Genomic DNA, 17276 nt, shown 5'->3' with positions numbered 1-17276 from the left:
ATAGTCTCTACAGCAGGGGTGCCCAACCAGTGGCCTGTGGAGCCCTCTGATGTGGCCCGTGACCTCCGGCTCTGGGATGGAATAAAATAGAATACGGTTATTAAAATCAGTGTATATATGGGCATATCTGTTCTGCAGTGGTTACTGGGCTGCTTTCAAACCAATCCACATGTGCAGAGAAGTGTACCTGCGGGTTACCTGCACTGAGCCATAGACTTCAATTACCTGCGAGTTTGGTGTGCTTTCTGAAAGTGCACCACACCTACAGGATATAATAGAAGTCTATGGCAAAGTGCAGCTAACCTGCAGGAAAGCCACAAGTGAACTGTGCTGCACCCGTGATGTGGGTAAACAATTGTGCATTAGTGTGAAAGCAGCCTTAGGTCCATTTTCACACAGTTAGTCCGACCAAATCGGACCGTCCAATCACCTCTAAGGAGTGAAAGATGTCAAATGGACTTGTGACCGTTTACAAACGCTTACCTCCAATCCTCTATAGAGTAGAGCCCACTCTATAGAGTAGAGTGGGCTGCCATCCACCTGCTCCACTCATTGTGGCCAGCGACTGGTTACCAAGTTGCTTAAGCGGCCCTTGCTCTTCAAAAGGTTGGGCACCCCTGCTCTACAGCATGCTGGTAGGGGGGAGCTTTTTTACCAAGCCTATGGCTGCTTTCTTTTATTTAGCTGATTTAAAGTTCAGTTGCTCGGTAAATGTAAAAAATGTACTGTCAGGTATGGAGATAGAGTCTCTTCAAAGCCCTAAAATGTCAAACAACCTTTTTTTTTTAAAATTTAGTTTGAGATTTCTCTTTGTTTCTGTACGGGTGACACCAAGACCAGAAATTAGGGAAATGTTTTTTTTTTCCAAAACAATAAGCCAAGGACTGATAAACACTTGACAGCGAGTCTTACAATTCCCCATTCTCCACTAAGAAGTGTTACTTTGTTGCCGTTTCTGTCCTCATTGTATAGACATCCTGTCGCTCAGAGGAAATCTCCCCAATGGGGGCAAAAAAACAGTAATAAATCCTAGGAGGGGTTGTAATCATTCCTCACTAAACTTAAAAGAGTTTTGGATAGAATTAAACTTTCAGCCAACTACATATTAAAGAATGCTGAAATCAAGTGCACGGGTCTTAAGATGTGGATGATAATGAACAAAATATTGAAATATTGACACACTGTAAATGGGGGGGGGGGGACACACACAATTCATGGCATAATGCCATTTGTCATACTGAATCTAGGCAACTTAAAAAATATTTAAATAACTTTAGTCAGATATTTGTCATTCCTAATATGTATAGAAAAGCCTTAGATGGAAGCTGCAGTTTTTTGGTTGCGTCCAAAATGCGTCACTGGACAAGAACTGGTTTGTATCAAAGAAACTAAGTAGCTTCTGGCTTACTGATCCAAAACGAGTCGAGCGCATGAATCAGAGATAAGCATTAGAAAACAGCAGCTTACACTTAAGGCTTCTCACAGAGGTATTATGCCTTGTAAAATATAGCCAGTAATAAGGCAGTGCCAACAGACACACAGTGTGTGGTCATAGATATCAACCAATATGATTTCATCCTGTAGAAGTTTGTAACCATCACAACCAAAAATAAGGGCTATGAATTACTGCACTAAGTCTAATTAAATAATAATGGTCACGATGACCCCTCATTAAAGCGTACTGTGTAAAACATGATGTTAGAATGGATTTTTCGCAGTCTCCAAGTTTTGTCGTATAAAACAAAGCTGTATGCTTACATTAAGACATGATCTTGATTTTACCCCATTGAGACCCCAATAACCAGTGATCGGGTCTTTGTCCATAAAAAGCAGTCCATCTATGATACAATATTAGAAAAATAGATCTTGATGTTTCTCTGGGTAGCAATATGTTCACCTGTTTCACAAAGCACAGGCCATACCGGTGTTCCCGGGAGTCTTGCTCTGTTGCTTGGTGACTGTGCTGTATAAAAGCAGGCTGGGAAAGTCTTACTCCACGTATATCATGAACTGTTGGTTTTCAGTAAGATCCCCTGTAAGTCTTCAGGCAGCTCCTGTATGATGATGTCTACTTGTCCTTGAAGCTTCTGCAAGGTGTCCACACTTACAGGGTACTGTTCCCTCTGCGCCAGAGCCTGTCAACAGCAAGACTGATCAACATCACAATATTGATTGGTATTCTAAAGCTGCTAGAGGTCAAAAATCCCTTTACACCTTTAAAAGGTCCATTTAGATTTAACATGACTTATGACCCCAATGCATGGCCACTCAATCTGAACTGCATCCTCGTGCAGTAAATGGATCCACCTCCAAGGAACCGGTTTTGCAGAACTACAATGCATACTAATGTGCTACCATGGTTTGCAGTACATTGTTTTAAAAATATAAAAACTGTGCAGGTCCAATTTTAGGTCTGTTGTGGTGTGTTGCCAGCCCATTCAAAACATTGGACTATCCTAGCACAATGCGCATTAACAAGCTGTAATGGATTGGTTAGGTCTGAAGGGGCCCTAAAAAAAAAAAAAAACAGACAAAGATTGAATTAGCAGGAATGGGATTTGTAAGGTGCAGTGAATATACAACTGAATTAGCAGTATTAGCATAACATTATTACAGCAATATTAAAAAAGGTATAAAAATAAAAAAAATGTATACCCTTTTTTGATACTGCGGTAATAAAAGGTTCTTTTAACTGTTAATTCCGTTGTTGGTTTATTCACTGCACCTTAAAAATCCCGTTCCTGCAGATTTAATCCTTGTCTTTATATGTAAATAGTTAAAGAACTACTCAAATTTTCCACACACTTTACATAGTTTGTTTGGGCCAAGCTGGCCCAAACAAAGTATGTCCCTCACAAACCTGTGAGGCTGCTAGATGTGCGGTATAAAATGTATGTAGCTGTGGCTACAAACAGCATGCAGCACTGTGTTTCGGGTGCGATCCAAAACTTCCTGTCTCATATCAAAGAACACAGAAGAGTCTACCGTAGTCGCTCAGAGCAAGCAATATATTCTATCAATGAATACAAACCACTGTACAGAGTTGCATGACCTTGCAATTGTCAGAAAAAAGTAACAGTGCTGTATCGCAAAAAGTGGCCTGATCATGAAGAGGGGTAAATCTTTCAGAGGTCAAGTGGTTAGTGGTAAGGTTCTTCAAGTTACTGTAGAAATCATATTTAAAGAAGATTTATATGATCCATACTGTGTAGAGTTCCTCTTTTGTTCTTTTTGACAGCTTTGGTCTTCTATCCTACTCTAATGCCCCGTACACACGATTGGAAATTCCAATAGCAAAAATCCGATGCAAGCTTTTGAACGGAAATTCTGACCGTGTGTATGCTCCATCGGATTATTGCTGTCGGAATTTCCGCCAACAAAAGATTGAGAACTGGTTCTCAAATTTTCAGATGGAAAAAATTGGAATATCCGATCGTCTGTAGCAATACCGACGCGCAAAATTCCGATGCATGCTCAGAAGCATTGAACTTAATTTTCTCGGCTCGTCGTAGTGTTGTCGGTTACCACGTTCTTGACGAACGAAAGTTCAGAGAACTTTTGTGTGACCGTGTATATGCAAGCCAAGCTTGAGCGGAATTCCGTCGGAAAAACCATCCAAGATTTTTCTGACGGAAAAACCGATCCTGTGTAAGCGGCTTCAGTTGTACTCACCAGTTTATTTTTCAGTTTTAAAACCAGGTCCACAGCCTCAACTTCAGAGTGCTTCTGTACCCAGATCAGCAAATCCTTAGAGATATACATGAACACATAGGATTAAGCAGCATGGATTATGGTCACTGACAATATAACGTAGATGATACAGGCAAACAGCAAAAAACAGAAATGAAATACAATTATGTGAACCACAGCTAGGCATACATTTAAAAAATTTCCTTTACAGTGAAGGGAAAAAAGTAATTGATCCCCTGCTGATTTTGCACATTTTGCCCACTGACAAATAAATGATCAGTCTATAATTGTAATGGTAGGTTAATTTTAACAGTGAGAGACAGAGCAAAAAAAAAATTATCCGGAAAAATGCTTTTAAAAAAAGTTATAAGTTGATATGCATTTTAAAGAGTGAAGAAACAATTTGATCCCCAATCTGCAAGATTGCTGGCTCCAAGGTGTCTTCTAGTAACTAGCTGAGATTAGGAGCACAATCTTAAAAGGGAGTCTCAGGCCCCGTACACACGACCGAGTTTCTCGGCAGAATTCAGCCAGAAACTCGGTCGGAGCTGGATTCTGCCGAGAAACTCGGTCGTGTGTACACTTTTCAGCGAGGAAGCCGACGAGGAACTCGTCGGGCCGAAAAGAGAACATGTTCTCTATTTCCTCGTTGTTCAATGAGGAAAGTCGGCCCGCCGAGATCTCGGTGGCTTCCACACTGAACTCGACGAGGAACTCGATGTGTTTGGCACGTCGAGTTCCTCGGACGTGTGTGAACGGGGCCTAAGATTGTTACCTGTATAAAAGACACCTGTCCACAGAAGCAATCATTTAGATTCCAATCTCTCCAGCATGGCCAAGACCAAAGAGCTGTCCAAGGATGTTAGGGACAAGATTGTAGACCTACACAAGGCTGGAATGGGCTACAAGACCATTCCAAGTAGCTTGGTTGAGAGGGTGACAACAGTTAGTGCAATTATTCACAAATGGAAGAACCACAAAATAACTGTCAATCTCCCTCGGTCTGGGGCTTAATGCAAGATCTCACCTTGTGGAGGTTCAATGATCATGAGAACAGTGAGCAATCAAGGCAGAACTACACGGGAGAATCCTGTTAATGATCTCAAGGCAGCTGGGAACATGGTAACCAAGAAAACAAGAGGTAACACACTATGCCGTGAAGGACTGAAATCCTGCAGCGCTCGCAAGGTCCCCCTGCTCAAGAAAGCACATGTACAGGCCCGTCTGAAGCTTGCTAATGAACATCTGAATATTTCAAAGGAGGACTGGGTCAAAGTCTTGTAGTCAGATGAGTTCAAAATCAATCTTTTTGGCATCGACTCAACTCGCCGTGTTTGGAGGAGAAATGCTGTTTATGACCCCAAGAACACCATCCCCACCGTCAAACATGGAGGTGGAAACATTTCTGCCAAGGGGACAGGACAACATCACCGCATTAAAGGAAAAAAAGGAATGGGGCCATGTACTGTCAAATCTTGGGTAAGAATCTCCTTCCCTCAGCCAGGGCATTGAAAGTGTTCCGACTCCCGAATGAATGGAAGCAAGCAAGCAAACATGCATTTGATGGGCGCTCGCGAGGCTGCATTTGATGGGCGCTTCATTAAAAAGGTGGGATATACACATGGGCAGGAAAAAGAATGGAGTCAGGGGTGGAGCCAATGGGGGTGGCGGCCAAAATAAGGTTTTGCCTAGGGTGTCAAAAACCCTTGCACCAGCCCTGGATGTGTGAAAACCTGGTGGCCAACTACAAGAAACATCTGACCTCTGTAATTGCCAACAAGGGTTTTGCCACCAAGTACCAAGTCATGATTTGCAAAGGGGTCAAATACGTATTTCACTCATTAAAATGCATATTAAATTTATAACATTTTTGAAATGCGTTTTTTTGTTCAAACATACAAAATCAGCAGGGGATCAAATACTTTTTCCCCTCGCTGTACATTTACCAAAACCATATAATATGGAGCCAAACGTAAACAGGCCCTTGCTCTAGATAAAAAGTAAATCTAAAGGAAAAAAAAAAAAATCTAAGAAAATTGTATAATGTAGGGTCAGCTTAATTTACCTGCCAAAGAATTTTTCATTCTTAACAGTCAGTCTTGTGATCCAGGTACCCCAGTCAGACAGCACATGCAGGTCCTGGATCTCCCCTTAAACTTAACTACAGTTCAGCAATACAGCCAGGACCTCTCCCAGTGTGTGGCCAATGAAGAAGCAGCGGCACATGTCTTTGTTCCTGTGCTCTCTCCCTCTATAAGCATGTTCACACTCTAGACTGAGAACTCTGCCAAGCAATAGAACCCTGACTGGCTCAGAGTACTAACCTCCTGTTTTCAATTTGTGGGCTCTATTTAAAGTGAAGAGTGGATACTACCATCACCTCTCTGCTGGATTATGCGGCATTATGCCGTGTCACAGTCCAAGTAACTCAACTCAGTAAAAGTGAAATTCAATTTTTTATATTTTGGTTGAATGTTGTGTGATGCCCTACAATATACAAAGACAGAAATTACCTCATTACAAAGTGCTTCAAGTTGAAGAGCTTCTAGCTTTTGCATCATTTCTTTTCTCCGGGCTCTGAACCAGCCGTCAAAGTTAGGTGAACGCAAAAAATGCCTTAATAGAGAAAACACATTACATTAATGTCCACTGCAGTGAGAAATTTGTGTTCTAGTAACTGTACGAGACAGACACCGAAAGCATTCAGTATACAAGTTCAAATTTTAAATTTCACATCTTTATATATATTTTGTTCATCTTTACATGCAGGGAAAAATATTCCACAAAAGTAACCGTTTCAGGGGCTGGGACAAGAAATAATATATACTGGGGTAATTACAATTATCAACTTCTATCAAATAAGCCAACCCTCTTGTGACAGGTACCTGCTCTCACATCCTTAATCCTCACCTAGGAGGGGATAAGGTCATCTCGGGCCTCGCACCTCCACCACAGCTTCTTGGGATAATGTCACACATCCCTGGAGGCTACAGGACTAGTTTCCTTGCGCTGCACGGTCTCATGGGTCACGTAGTCAGGAGCCGACTATGAATCATCAGGAAGTCAAAGCCGGCTTCCAAATCCAAGGTGGCAGCGTGGAAGATCTAGAGCTCCGATAAGAACTGGCTGCCAGGAAGACAGTTCTACAGGGTGGGCCATTTATATGGATACACCAAAAACAAAAGTTGGATTCAAAATGGCCGACTTCAAAATGGCCGCCATGGTCACCACCCATCTTGAAAAGTTTCCCCCCTTACATGTACTAATGTGCCACAAACAGGAAGTTAATATCACCAACCATTCCGAATTTATTAAGGTGTATCCACATAAATGGCCCACCCTGTAGACTCCATGGGCCAGTAAATATCTGTATTTCTAGCTGCTGACTTTTTTTTTTTTATAAACCACAAGAAAAGTTCATTTTTAAAGCCCTTTTAAAACGACGTGTCCAACTAAGCCACAGGTGTCAAACACAAGGCCCGCGGGCCGAATCCGGGCCTCCAGGTCATTTCATGTGGCCCTCGCACCTCTCCTGCAGCTGCAGGAGAGCTCCAGCCCGCCTCTGGTCCTACTGCAGGTCCTTAGTTTCTGCTTTCAAGCAATGCATTCAGCTTCTTCCCAGCAGCAGCATAAGGAAATGGGGTTGCACTGTGATATAAGGGAGAGTGGGAGACTCAACTTCTGATGGTGGGGTGGCTCTTGACATCTAATGTAAGGGGAGAGGATGCACTGGACATCTAATCTTACAGATACAACCGTCCCTTTTGAGGGCAATCTGAATGCTGATGTGGCCCACAATGAAATTAAATTTGACACCCCTAAACTAAGCCTACCAAGTCCACAGGGTGACACCGATGCTGCACGATTTCCCTGCAGAACAAACACTGGTTTATCACCCTGTTAAAAAACAAAACAAAAAAACAGGTGGACCTATTGTCCGGATCAGCAGGCAAAAAACAATGTTACAGTGGACTTGGGGGACTCCTTTAAAGAGAAGGATTTTTAAAGAGGAGCTTCACCCTACCTGGGTAAAACGAAATTTTATCTCTGTAAAGCTGGCCATAAAACGGGTATTTTTTTTGTTTGTTTTTTCCATTCAGCCGGCAGACTGAAGGATTTTTTTTTAACCACTTAAGCCCCGAACCAATACGCTGTCTAAAGACCCAAGGTGTTTTTACAATTTGTCACTGCGCTGCTTTAACCACTTGCCGTCGCCGCACCGTCATTTTACGTCCACAAGGTGGCTCTCCTAGGCGAGACCACGTAAATGGACGTCCTACCCTTTAGCCGCCACTAGGGGCGCGCGCGCGCGCCCCCCGCTCGCCCCCGACTCCCGTGCGTGTGCCCGGCGGGCGCGATCGCCGCCGGGCACACGCGATCGCTCGGTACAGAGCGGGGAACGGGAGCTGTGTGTGTAAACACACAGCTCTCGTTCCTGTCAGCAGGGGAAATGCTGATTTTCTGTTCATACAATGTATGAACAGAAAATCAGTGTTTCCCCAAGTGAGGCCACCCCCCCCCCCACAGTAAGAACACACCCAGGCATACTTAACCCCTTCCCCGCCCCCTAGTGTTAACCCCTTCACTGCCAGTGGCATTTTTATAGTAATCTAATGCATTTTTATAGCACTGATCGCTATAAAAATGCCAATGGTCCCAAAAATGTGTCAAAAATGTCCGAAGTGTCCGCCATAATGTCGCAATACCGAAAAAAAAATCGCCGATCGCCGCCATTACTAGTAAAAAAAATATTAATAAAAATGCCATAAAAATACCCCCTATTTTGTAAACGCTATAACTTTTGCGCAAACCAATCAATAAACGCTTATTGCGATTTTTTTTACGAAAAATATGTAGAAGAATACGTATCGGCCTAAACTGAGGAAAAAAAAAGTTTTTTTATATATTTTTGGGGGATATTTATTACAGCAAAAAGTAAAAAATATTCATTTTTTTCAAAATTGTCGTTCTATTTTTGTTTATAGCGCAAAAAAAAAAAAAACGCAGAGGTGATCAAATACCACCAAAAGAAAGCTCTATTTGTGGGAAAAAAAGGACGCCAATTTTGTTTGGGAGCCACGTCGCACGACCGCGCAATTGTCTGTTAAAGCGACGCAGTCCCGAATCGCAAAAAGTACTCTGGTCTTTGGGCAGCAATATGGTCCGGGGGGTAAGTGGTTAACTGGTAATTGCGCGGTCATGCAATGTTGTACCGAAACGAAATTTGCGTCCTTTTCTTCCCACAAATAGAGCTTTCTTTTGATGGTATTTGATTGCCTATGCGATTTTTATTTTTTGCGATATAAACGGAAAAAGACCGAAAATTTTGAAAACAAAAGATTTTTCTTATAACAAAAAGTAAAAAATATCAAATAAACTAAATTTTAGTCAAACATTTAGGCCAAAATGTATTCAGCCACATGTCTTTTGTAAAAAAAAAATCGCAATAAGCGTATATTTATTGGTTTTCGCAAAAATTATAGCGTCTACAAACTAGGGTACATTTTCTGGAATTTACACAACTTTTATTTTATGACTGCCTATCTCATTTCTTGAGGTGCTAAAATGGCAGGGCAGTACAAAACCCCCCCAAATGACCCCATTTTGGAAAGTAGACACCCCAGGGAAACTGCTGAGAGGCATGTTGAGTCCATTGAATATTTTTTTTTTTTGTCCCAAGTGATTGAATAATGACAAAAAAATAAAAATAAAAAAAAAATTACAAAAAGTTGTCACTAAATGATATATTGCTCACACATGCCATGGTTATATGTGGAATTGCACCCCAAAATACATTCTGCTGCTTCTTCTGAGTACGGGGATACCACATGTGTGGGACTTTTTGGGAGCCTAGCCACGTACGGGACCCCGAAAACCAAGCACCGCCTTCAGCATTTCTAAGGGCGCAAATTTTTGATTTCACTCCTCACTACCTATCACAGTTTCGAAGGCCATAAAATGCCAAAATAGCACAAAACCCCCCCCAAATGACCCCATTTTGGAAAGTAGACACCCCAAGCTATTTGCTGAGAGGCATGTCGAGTCCATGGAATATTTTATATTTTGACACAAGTTGCGGGAATATGACAAACTGATTTTTTTTTTGCACAAAGTTGTCACTAAATGATATATTTCTCACACATGCCATGGTTATATGTGGAATTGCACCCCAAAATACATTCTGCTGCTTCTCCTGAGTACAGGGATACCACATGTGTGGGACTTTTTGGGAGCCTAGCCGCGTACGGGACCCCGAAAACCAATCACCACCTTCAAGATTTCTAAGGGCATAAATTTTTGATTTCACTCCTCACTACCTATCATAGTTTTGAAGGCCATACAATGCCAAGATGGCACACAACCCCCCCAAATGACCCCATTTTGGAAAGAAGACACCCCAAGCTATTTGCTGAGAGGCATGTTGAGTCCATGGAATATTTAATTTTTTTTGCCCCAAGTGATTGAATATTGACCAAAAAAATAAATAAAAAATAAATTACAAAACGTTGTCACTAAATGATATATTTCTCACACATGCCATGGTTATATGTGGTATTGCACCCCAAAATACATTCTGCTGCTTCTCCTGAGTACGGGGATACCACATGTGTGGGACTTTTTGGGAGCTTAGCCGCGTACGGGACCCCGAAAACCAATCACCACCTTCAAGATTTCTAAGGACATAAATTTTTGATTTCACTCACACAAATCTTGAAGGTGGTGATTGGTTTTCGGGGTCCCGTACGCGGCTAAGCTCCCAAAAAGTCCCACACATGTGGTATCTCCGTACTCAGGAGAAGCAGCAGAATGTATTTTGGGGTGCAATTCCACATATAACCATGGCATGTGTGAGAAATATATCATTTAGTGACAACGTTTTGTAATTTTTTTTTTTTTTTGGTCAATATTCAATCACTTGGGGCAAAAAAATTTAATATTCCATGGACTTAACATGCCTCTCAGCAAATAGCTTGGGGTGTCTTCTTTACAAAATGGGGTCATTTGGGGGGGGTTGTGTGCCATCTTGGCATTTTATGGCCTTCAAAACTATGATAGGTAGTGAGGAGTGAAATCAAAAATGTATGCCCTTAGAAATCTTGAAGATGGCGATTGGTTTTCGGGGCCCCGTACGTGGCTAGGCTCCCAAAAAGTCCCACACATGTGGTATCCCCGTACTCAGGAGAAGCAGCAGAATGTATTTTGGGGTGCAATTCCACATATAACCATGGCATGTGTGAGAAATATATCATTTAGTGACAACTTTGTGCAAAAAAAAATCAGTTTATCATATTCCCGCAACTTGTGTCAAAATATAAAATATTCCATGGACTCGACATCCCTCTCAGAAAATAGCTTGGGGTGTCTACTTTCCAAAATGGGGTCATTTGGGGGGTTTTTGTGCTATTTTGGCATTTTATGGCCTTCGAAACTGTGATAGGTAGTGAGGAGTGAAATCAAAAATTTACACCCTTAGAAAGCCTGAAGGCGGTGCTTGGTTTTCGGGGTCCCGTACGCGGCTAGGCTCCCAAAAAGTCTCACACATGTGGTAGCCCCGTACTCAGGAGAAGCAGCAGAATGTATTTTGGGGTGTAATTCCACATATGGGGGGAGTATGTTTTGCGCGTGGGTGTAAGCGTTACTGGCACTAACTAGCTACCTAGCGGCACCAGCGACACTAGTACAGCGATCAGAAAAATGATCGCTTAGTGATGCTGGCAATAGGGGGGTGAAAGGGTTAACTCTAGGGGCAATCAGGGGTTAAAACCTTTATTAGAAAATGTATGGGGGTACCTAACGCTATAAAAACCTAGCGGGCGAACCTCAAAAAATAACTAGCTACCTAGCGGCACTAATACAGCGATCAGAAAAATGATTGCTTAGTGACGCTGGTAATAGGGGTTAAAGGGTTAACTCTAGGGGCAATCAGGGGTTAAAACCTTTATTAGAAAATGTATGGGGGTACCTAACGCTATAAAAACCTGGCGGGCGAACCTCAAAAAATAACTAGCTACCTAGCGGCACCAGCGACACTAATACAGCGATCAGAAAAAAACGATCGCTTAGTGACGCTGGCAATAGGGGGTGAAAGGGTTAACTCTAGGGGCAATCAGGGGTTAAAAACCTTTATTAGAAAATGTATGGGGGTACCTAACGCTATAAAAACCTGGCGGGCGAACCTCAAAAAATAACTAGCTACCTAGCGGCACCAGCGACACTAATACAGCGATCAGAAAAACGATCGCTTAGTGACACTGGCAATAGGGGGGTGAAAGGGTTAACTCTAGGGGCAATCAGGGGTTAAAACCTTTATTAGAAAATGTATGGGGATACCTAACGCTATAAAAACCTGGCGGGCGAACCTCAAAAAATAACTAGCTACCTAGCGTCACCAGCGACACTAATACAGCGATCAGAAAAATGATCGCTTAGTGACGCTGGCAATAGGGGGGTGAAAGGGTTAACTCTAGGGGCAATCAGGGGTTAAAACCTTTATTAGAAAATGTATGGGGGTACCTAACGCTATAAAAACCTGGCGGGCGAACCTCAAAAAATAACTAGCTACCTGGCGGCAACAGCGACACTAATACAGCGATCAGAAAAACGATCGCTTAGTGACGCTGGCAGTAGGGGGTGAAAGAGTTAACTCTAGGGGCAATCAGGGGTTAAAACCTTTATTAGAAAATGTATGGGGGTACCTAACGCTATAAAAACCTGGCGGGCGAACCTCAAAAAATAACTAGCTACCTAGCGGCACCAGCGGCACTAATACAGCGATCAGAAAAACGATCGCTTAGTGACGCTGGCAATAGGGGGGTGAAAGGGTTAACTCTAGGGGCAATCAGGGGTTAAAACCTTTATTAGAAAATGTATGGGGGTACCTAACGCTATAAAAACCTGGCGGGCGAACCTCAAAAAATAACTAGCTACCTAGCGGCACGAGCGACACTAATACAGCGATCAGAAAAACGATCGCTTAGTGACGCTGGCAAAAGGGGGGTGAAAGGGTTAACTAGGGGGTGATCAAGGGGTTAAAAGTGTTAGGTCCAGTGTAGCCCCCTACCCCCCCCCCCAATAAAGGTTTTAACCCCTTGATCACCCCCTAAGTTAACCCTTTCACCCCCCTTTTGCCAGCGTCACTAAGCGATCGTTTTTCTGATCGCTGTATTAGTGTCGCTCGTGCCACTAGGTAGCTAGTTTTTTTTTGGAGGTTCGCCGCCATGTTTTTATAGCGTTAGGTACCCCCATAAATTTTCTAACGCTATAAAAACATGGCGGCGAACCTAAAAAAAAACTAGCTACCTAGTGGCACGAGCGACACTAGTACAGCGATCAGAAAAACGATCGCTTAGTGACGCTGGCAAAAGGGGGGTGAAAGGGTTAACTAGGGGGTGATCAAGGGGTTAAAAGTGCTAGGTCCAGTGTAGCCCCCTCCCCCCCCCCCCCCAATAAAGGTTTTAACCCCTTGATCACCCCCTAGTTAACCCTTTCACCCCCCTTTTGCCAGCGTCACTAAGCGATCGTTTTTCTGATCGCTGTATTAGTGTCGCTCGTGCCGCTAGGTAGCTAGTTTTTTTTGAGGTTCGCCGCCATGTTTTTATAGCGTTAGGTACCCCCGTAAATTTTCTAACGCTATAAAAACATGGCGGCGAACCTCAAAAAAAAACTAGCTACCTAGTGGCACGAGCGACACTAATACAGCGATCAGAAAAACGATCGCTTAGTGACGCTGGAAAAAGGGGGGTGAAAGGGTTAACTAGGGGGTGATCAAGGGGTTAAAACCTTTATTGGGGGGGGGGGGCTATCCTGGACCTAACACTAACTGCCTGACACTAACTGCCTGTCACACTGAAACTAAATGCAGTGATCAGTAAATGATCACTGCAATTTAGTGACGGTGTGACAGGGGGGGTGCTGGTGGGGGCGATCGGGGGGTGACCGGGGGGGGGGATCGTAAGCCTATGTGTCTGTGTGTCAGTGTAGTGCTTGTGTACTCACTGTGTGATGTCTCCGCTCCTCCGCCGGACGAAAATACCGGCGGGAGGAGCGGTGACATCACTTCCTCCTCTGCCTGTGTTTACAATGCAGGCAGAGGAGGGCGGGGGAGGAAGCTGATTGGCTGGGGAGCGATCCGGAGGGGGCGGACAAAAACGAACTGCCGCCCCCGCATCCCGGATCGCTCCTGAAGATTACCGACCCGCGCCATGTACCGGGGGGGGTCCCGATCGGACCCCCGACCCCCGTCAAGCAGAGGACGTACAGGTACGTTGATGTGCCTGTCCGTGCCATTCTGCTGACGTATATGTACATGAGCGGGTCGGGAACTGGTTAAATAAATGAGCATTATCCTCCACCCACATAAAACTAGGTGTATGGAGGAATCCCCCACAATGGGACATGGTATTCTCTAGGGCTGCAACTAACGATTATTTTCATAATCGTTTAGTTGTCCGATTATTGTTTCGATTATTGGATAATAGCCTTAAAAAAAAAAAAAAAAAATACCATTTTTAAATTTTTTTGGGCCAATTTGTTGTTGGGCAGATTACAAAACACAAATTGCCACAAAAACACATTACATGCTTTTCTGCAGCTTCTCCATTGAAGTATATTGAACAAAAAAAAAATAGCACCGTTTTGCGTTAAAAAGTCCTTGCCCTTTCATGGATGTGAACGTGTTCCATAGGAAAACATGTAAATGAACTGTAGTGCGTTTCTGCAAAAAGCACCAAAAAACAGAGGTGTGACCCCCCCGGCCTGAGATGTTTGGTAACATAATGGGGTTAAAAAAAAAAAAAAAGTACAAAATGAGCAAATAATCGCTACTGTAAGGGGTTCATTTTTTTTTTACTGTGGGACAGTGAAAGTAATATTTACAGTAGTGATTTGCTTTTTTTGTACTATAAAGGGCCAATTTTAGTTTTTTTTAACCCCATTATGTTACTGGCCGATTAATCGATTATGAAAATTGTAATTGATTAATTTCATAATCGATTAGTTGTCGATTAATCGATTAGTTGTTTCGGCCCTAGTATTCTGACAGCGGGACAAGGCAATGTCAGCAGCTGCAGCTTCTGATCAACAAACGTTTTCCAGCAAGTCTATTTGACAGAAGTCGCTAAAACAATTGTCTCATGTCAAGCAGGAACAGCCACATACTGATATAAATTCAGCGCATGCTGAATCAGCAGAATTTTGATCCATCTATGGCCAGCTTAACCGTCATTTTCAGCTGTAAAAATAAAGCAAAAGAAAAAAACAACGCCCAAAAAACACATACTTACTAGTCCATGGAGTCCAGCATTGTCTTCCATGCAGCTGAAGTTCTCCTTGTGCCTCAAAACTATCTGCTATTGTGAAGACCCACTTCAAGTCTGTGTCTAATATTGATACCCTAGAGGTTTTATTACTCTAAGCATTTATTCTTTTTTTTTTCATCTTACATCTACTAAGGATTACACATGATTGATGCGGTCATATCTGTAGCTGGATGGCTTGAGACCATTTAATTCACCATAATGATGAAAAAAAACCTGTGACCCTGGCATTGGCAGATGGCTTTAAGAATCCTTCTGGGCACTGAATAAATTACTGCAATCTGCTGAGCACAAACGGCTTATTGAAAGGAAGAGCTATAGGATGAAAGCCTTCTGAATGAGAGCAATTTATTATAAAGTGCCACAAGAGCAGATGGCCAGAGCAATGTACATCGAGCATGACTTCCCTATACATGTATGCAAAAACCTACACTGGATTGGTAGCAGTGCCGCTAAGCAGTTTCTCAACAAACTGCAATGTAAACTGGTTTATAAATGGATATGAACCCAACTGGGTAGTCTTTAAAGCGGTAGTAAAGCCCGCCTGGTGATTTTTTTTTTTACTTACAGGTAAGCCATATTACAGGCTTACCTGTAGGTAAAATGAATATCTCCTAAACGTGCACCGTTTAGGAGATGATATTCACCCTGGACGCAGCCGGTTACGTAACCAGCGCATACACTCTGAAAGTCCGTCTCCGGCATACCTTGCTGGACCTTAATACTGAAACCGAGAGCAAGGGAGTGACGTCTTTGCGGTTCCGGCCAATCACATAGCCGGAGCGTGCAAACCCAGAAGAAAGACCCGGGGCAAGACGTCAGCCTCTCAGCAGTGACTGGAAAGGTTCGTTCCAAGGTAAGTATCATAAAGTTCTAGTATGTGATCCATTCTAAGACATAATTGCCTTACAGGTTTTTTTTTTTTTTTCTATAGACATTACCTTCAAATAGATATCACAAAAGAGGCAAAGTACCGTATTTATCTTGCTATAACGCGCCCCGGCGTATAGCGCGCACCCCCGAACTTGAAGGAAAATTCCTGGGAAAAAAAAAAAAAATACTTACAGTTTGGATGCCCCTCGTCGGTGTCTTGCCCGTCGTCCATCGGCGGCCTCGTCCGGTCCGGCGTCCTTCTGCAGCCATCGTGGTGTCCTCCCCGCTCGATCCCCGCTTCCCGCACTGTGTTTGAACCACTCTGCCGACATATACCGAGCGAAATACACTTGGGTATAGCCGAGCCTGCCCGAGTGTACTGCGCTCGGTATATGTCGGCGCAGTGGTTCAAACCCGGAAGCGGGTATCGGCGTATATCGCGCACCCACAATTTTGCCCTGATTTTCAGGGCAAAAAAGTGAGCGGTATACGCCGATATATACGGTAGGTTTATATTGAAGTTTTTCTTTACATGTGCATTATACAGGTGCTATCGTTCAGCAATTTTTACAATACATTGTCTACATACTGTATAGTATGCTGTGTTTCTGCAGCATCATATGCAACTTCCCTTTTGCCGCCAGAACAAAATCAAGTAGGGGAAAGTGCTTCTCAGCCATTAAGTGGAAGCTTTGTATTTTTATAAATGAAGAAAAGGACTTCCTCTGATAGAACAAAGTGGGCAGATGACATGATTTCCATCTTGGTAAATCAAAATAAGCCTTTTTATTCATTCATAAAAATCAAGGTTTAATCTGAATGACTGAGAAGCATTCAGCCCAACTCAATTTTGTTCCTGCAGCAGATGGTAAGTGATCTGTGATGGTGCCAGAACACAGAGCTGTTTGTAGCTAATGTTACTACCGTATGATAGATTGCTGACAGTGGCAGAATAACTTGCTATGGAAATAGGTTATTTGGACCACCTTGGCTTAAAGGGGTTGTAAAGGTACAATTTTTTCCCCCTAAATAGCTTCCTTTACCTTAGTACAGTCCTCCTTCACTTACCACATCCTTCGATTTTGCTTTTAAATGTCCTTATTTCTTCTGAGAAATCCTCACTTCCTGTTCTTCTGTCTGTAACTCCACACAGTAATGCAAGGCTTTCTCCCTGGTGTGGAGTGTGGTACTCGCCTCCTCCCTTGGACTACAGGAGAGTCAGGACAACCACTAACACACAGCTCCTTTCTCTATCTGCAACGTAGAGAGCGTCCTGACTCTCCTGTAGTCCAAGGGAGGGGGGAGCAGGACACTCCACACCAGGGAGAAAGCCTTGCATTACTGTGTGGAGTTACAGACAGAAGAACAGGAAGTGAGGATTTCTCAGAAGAAATAAGG

General features: G+C 43.1%; 1 protein-coding gene across 1 annotated transcript in view; it reads right to left on the bottom strand.

Moving 5' to 3' along the window:
- Nucleotides 1–788: 788 nt before the first annotated feature.
- DENND6A (DENN domain containing 6A) overlaps nucleotides 789–17276 on the bottom strand; it is a 71555-nt gene continuing 55067 nt past the window's right edge. The window contains exons 18-20 of the mRNA XM_040359234.1: nucleotides 6204–6306; nucleotides 3673–3747; nucleotides 789–2135 (exon numbers count right to left, since the gene is read on the bottom strand). Of these exons, the coding sequence (XP_040215168.1) occupies nucleotides 2004–2135; nucleotides 3673–3747; nucleotides 6204–6306 (310 nt within the window). The 3' untranslated portion in view covers nucleotides 789–2003. The remainder of the gene's footprint in view (nucleotides 2136–3672; nucleotides 3748–6203; nucleotides 6307–17276) is intronic.

The sequence above is a fragment of the Rana temporaria genome, chromosome 7 (genome assembly GCF_905171775.1).
Source record: "Rana temporaria chromosome 7, aRanTem1.1, whole genome shotgun sequence".
Taxonomy (NCBI): Eukaryota; Metazoa; Chordata; class Amphibia; order Anura; family Ranidae; genus Rana; species Rana temporaria.
The sequence above is the reverse complement of the archived record's forward strand: the minus strand, read 5'-3'. Positions and strand labels throughout refer to the sequence as shown.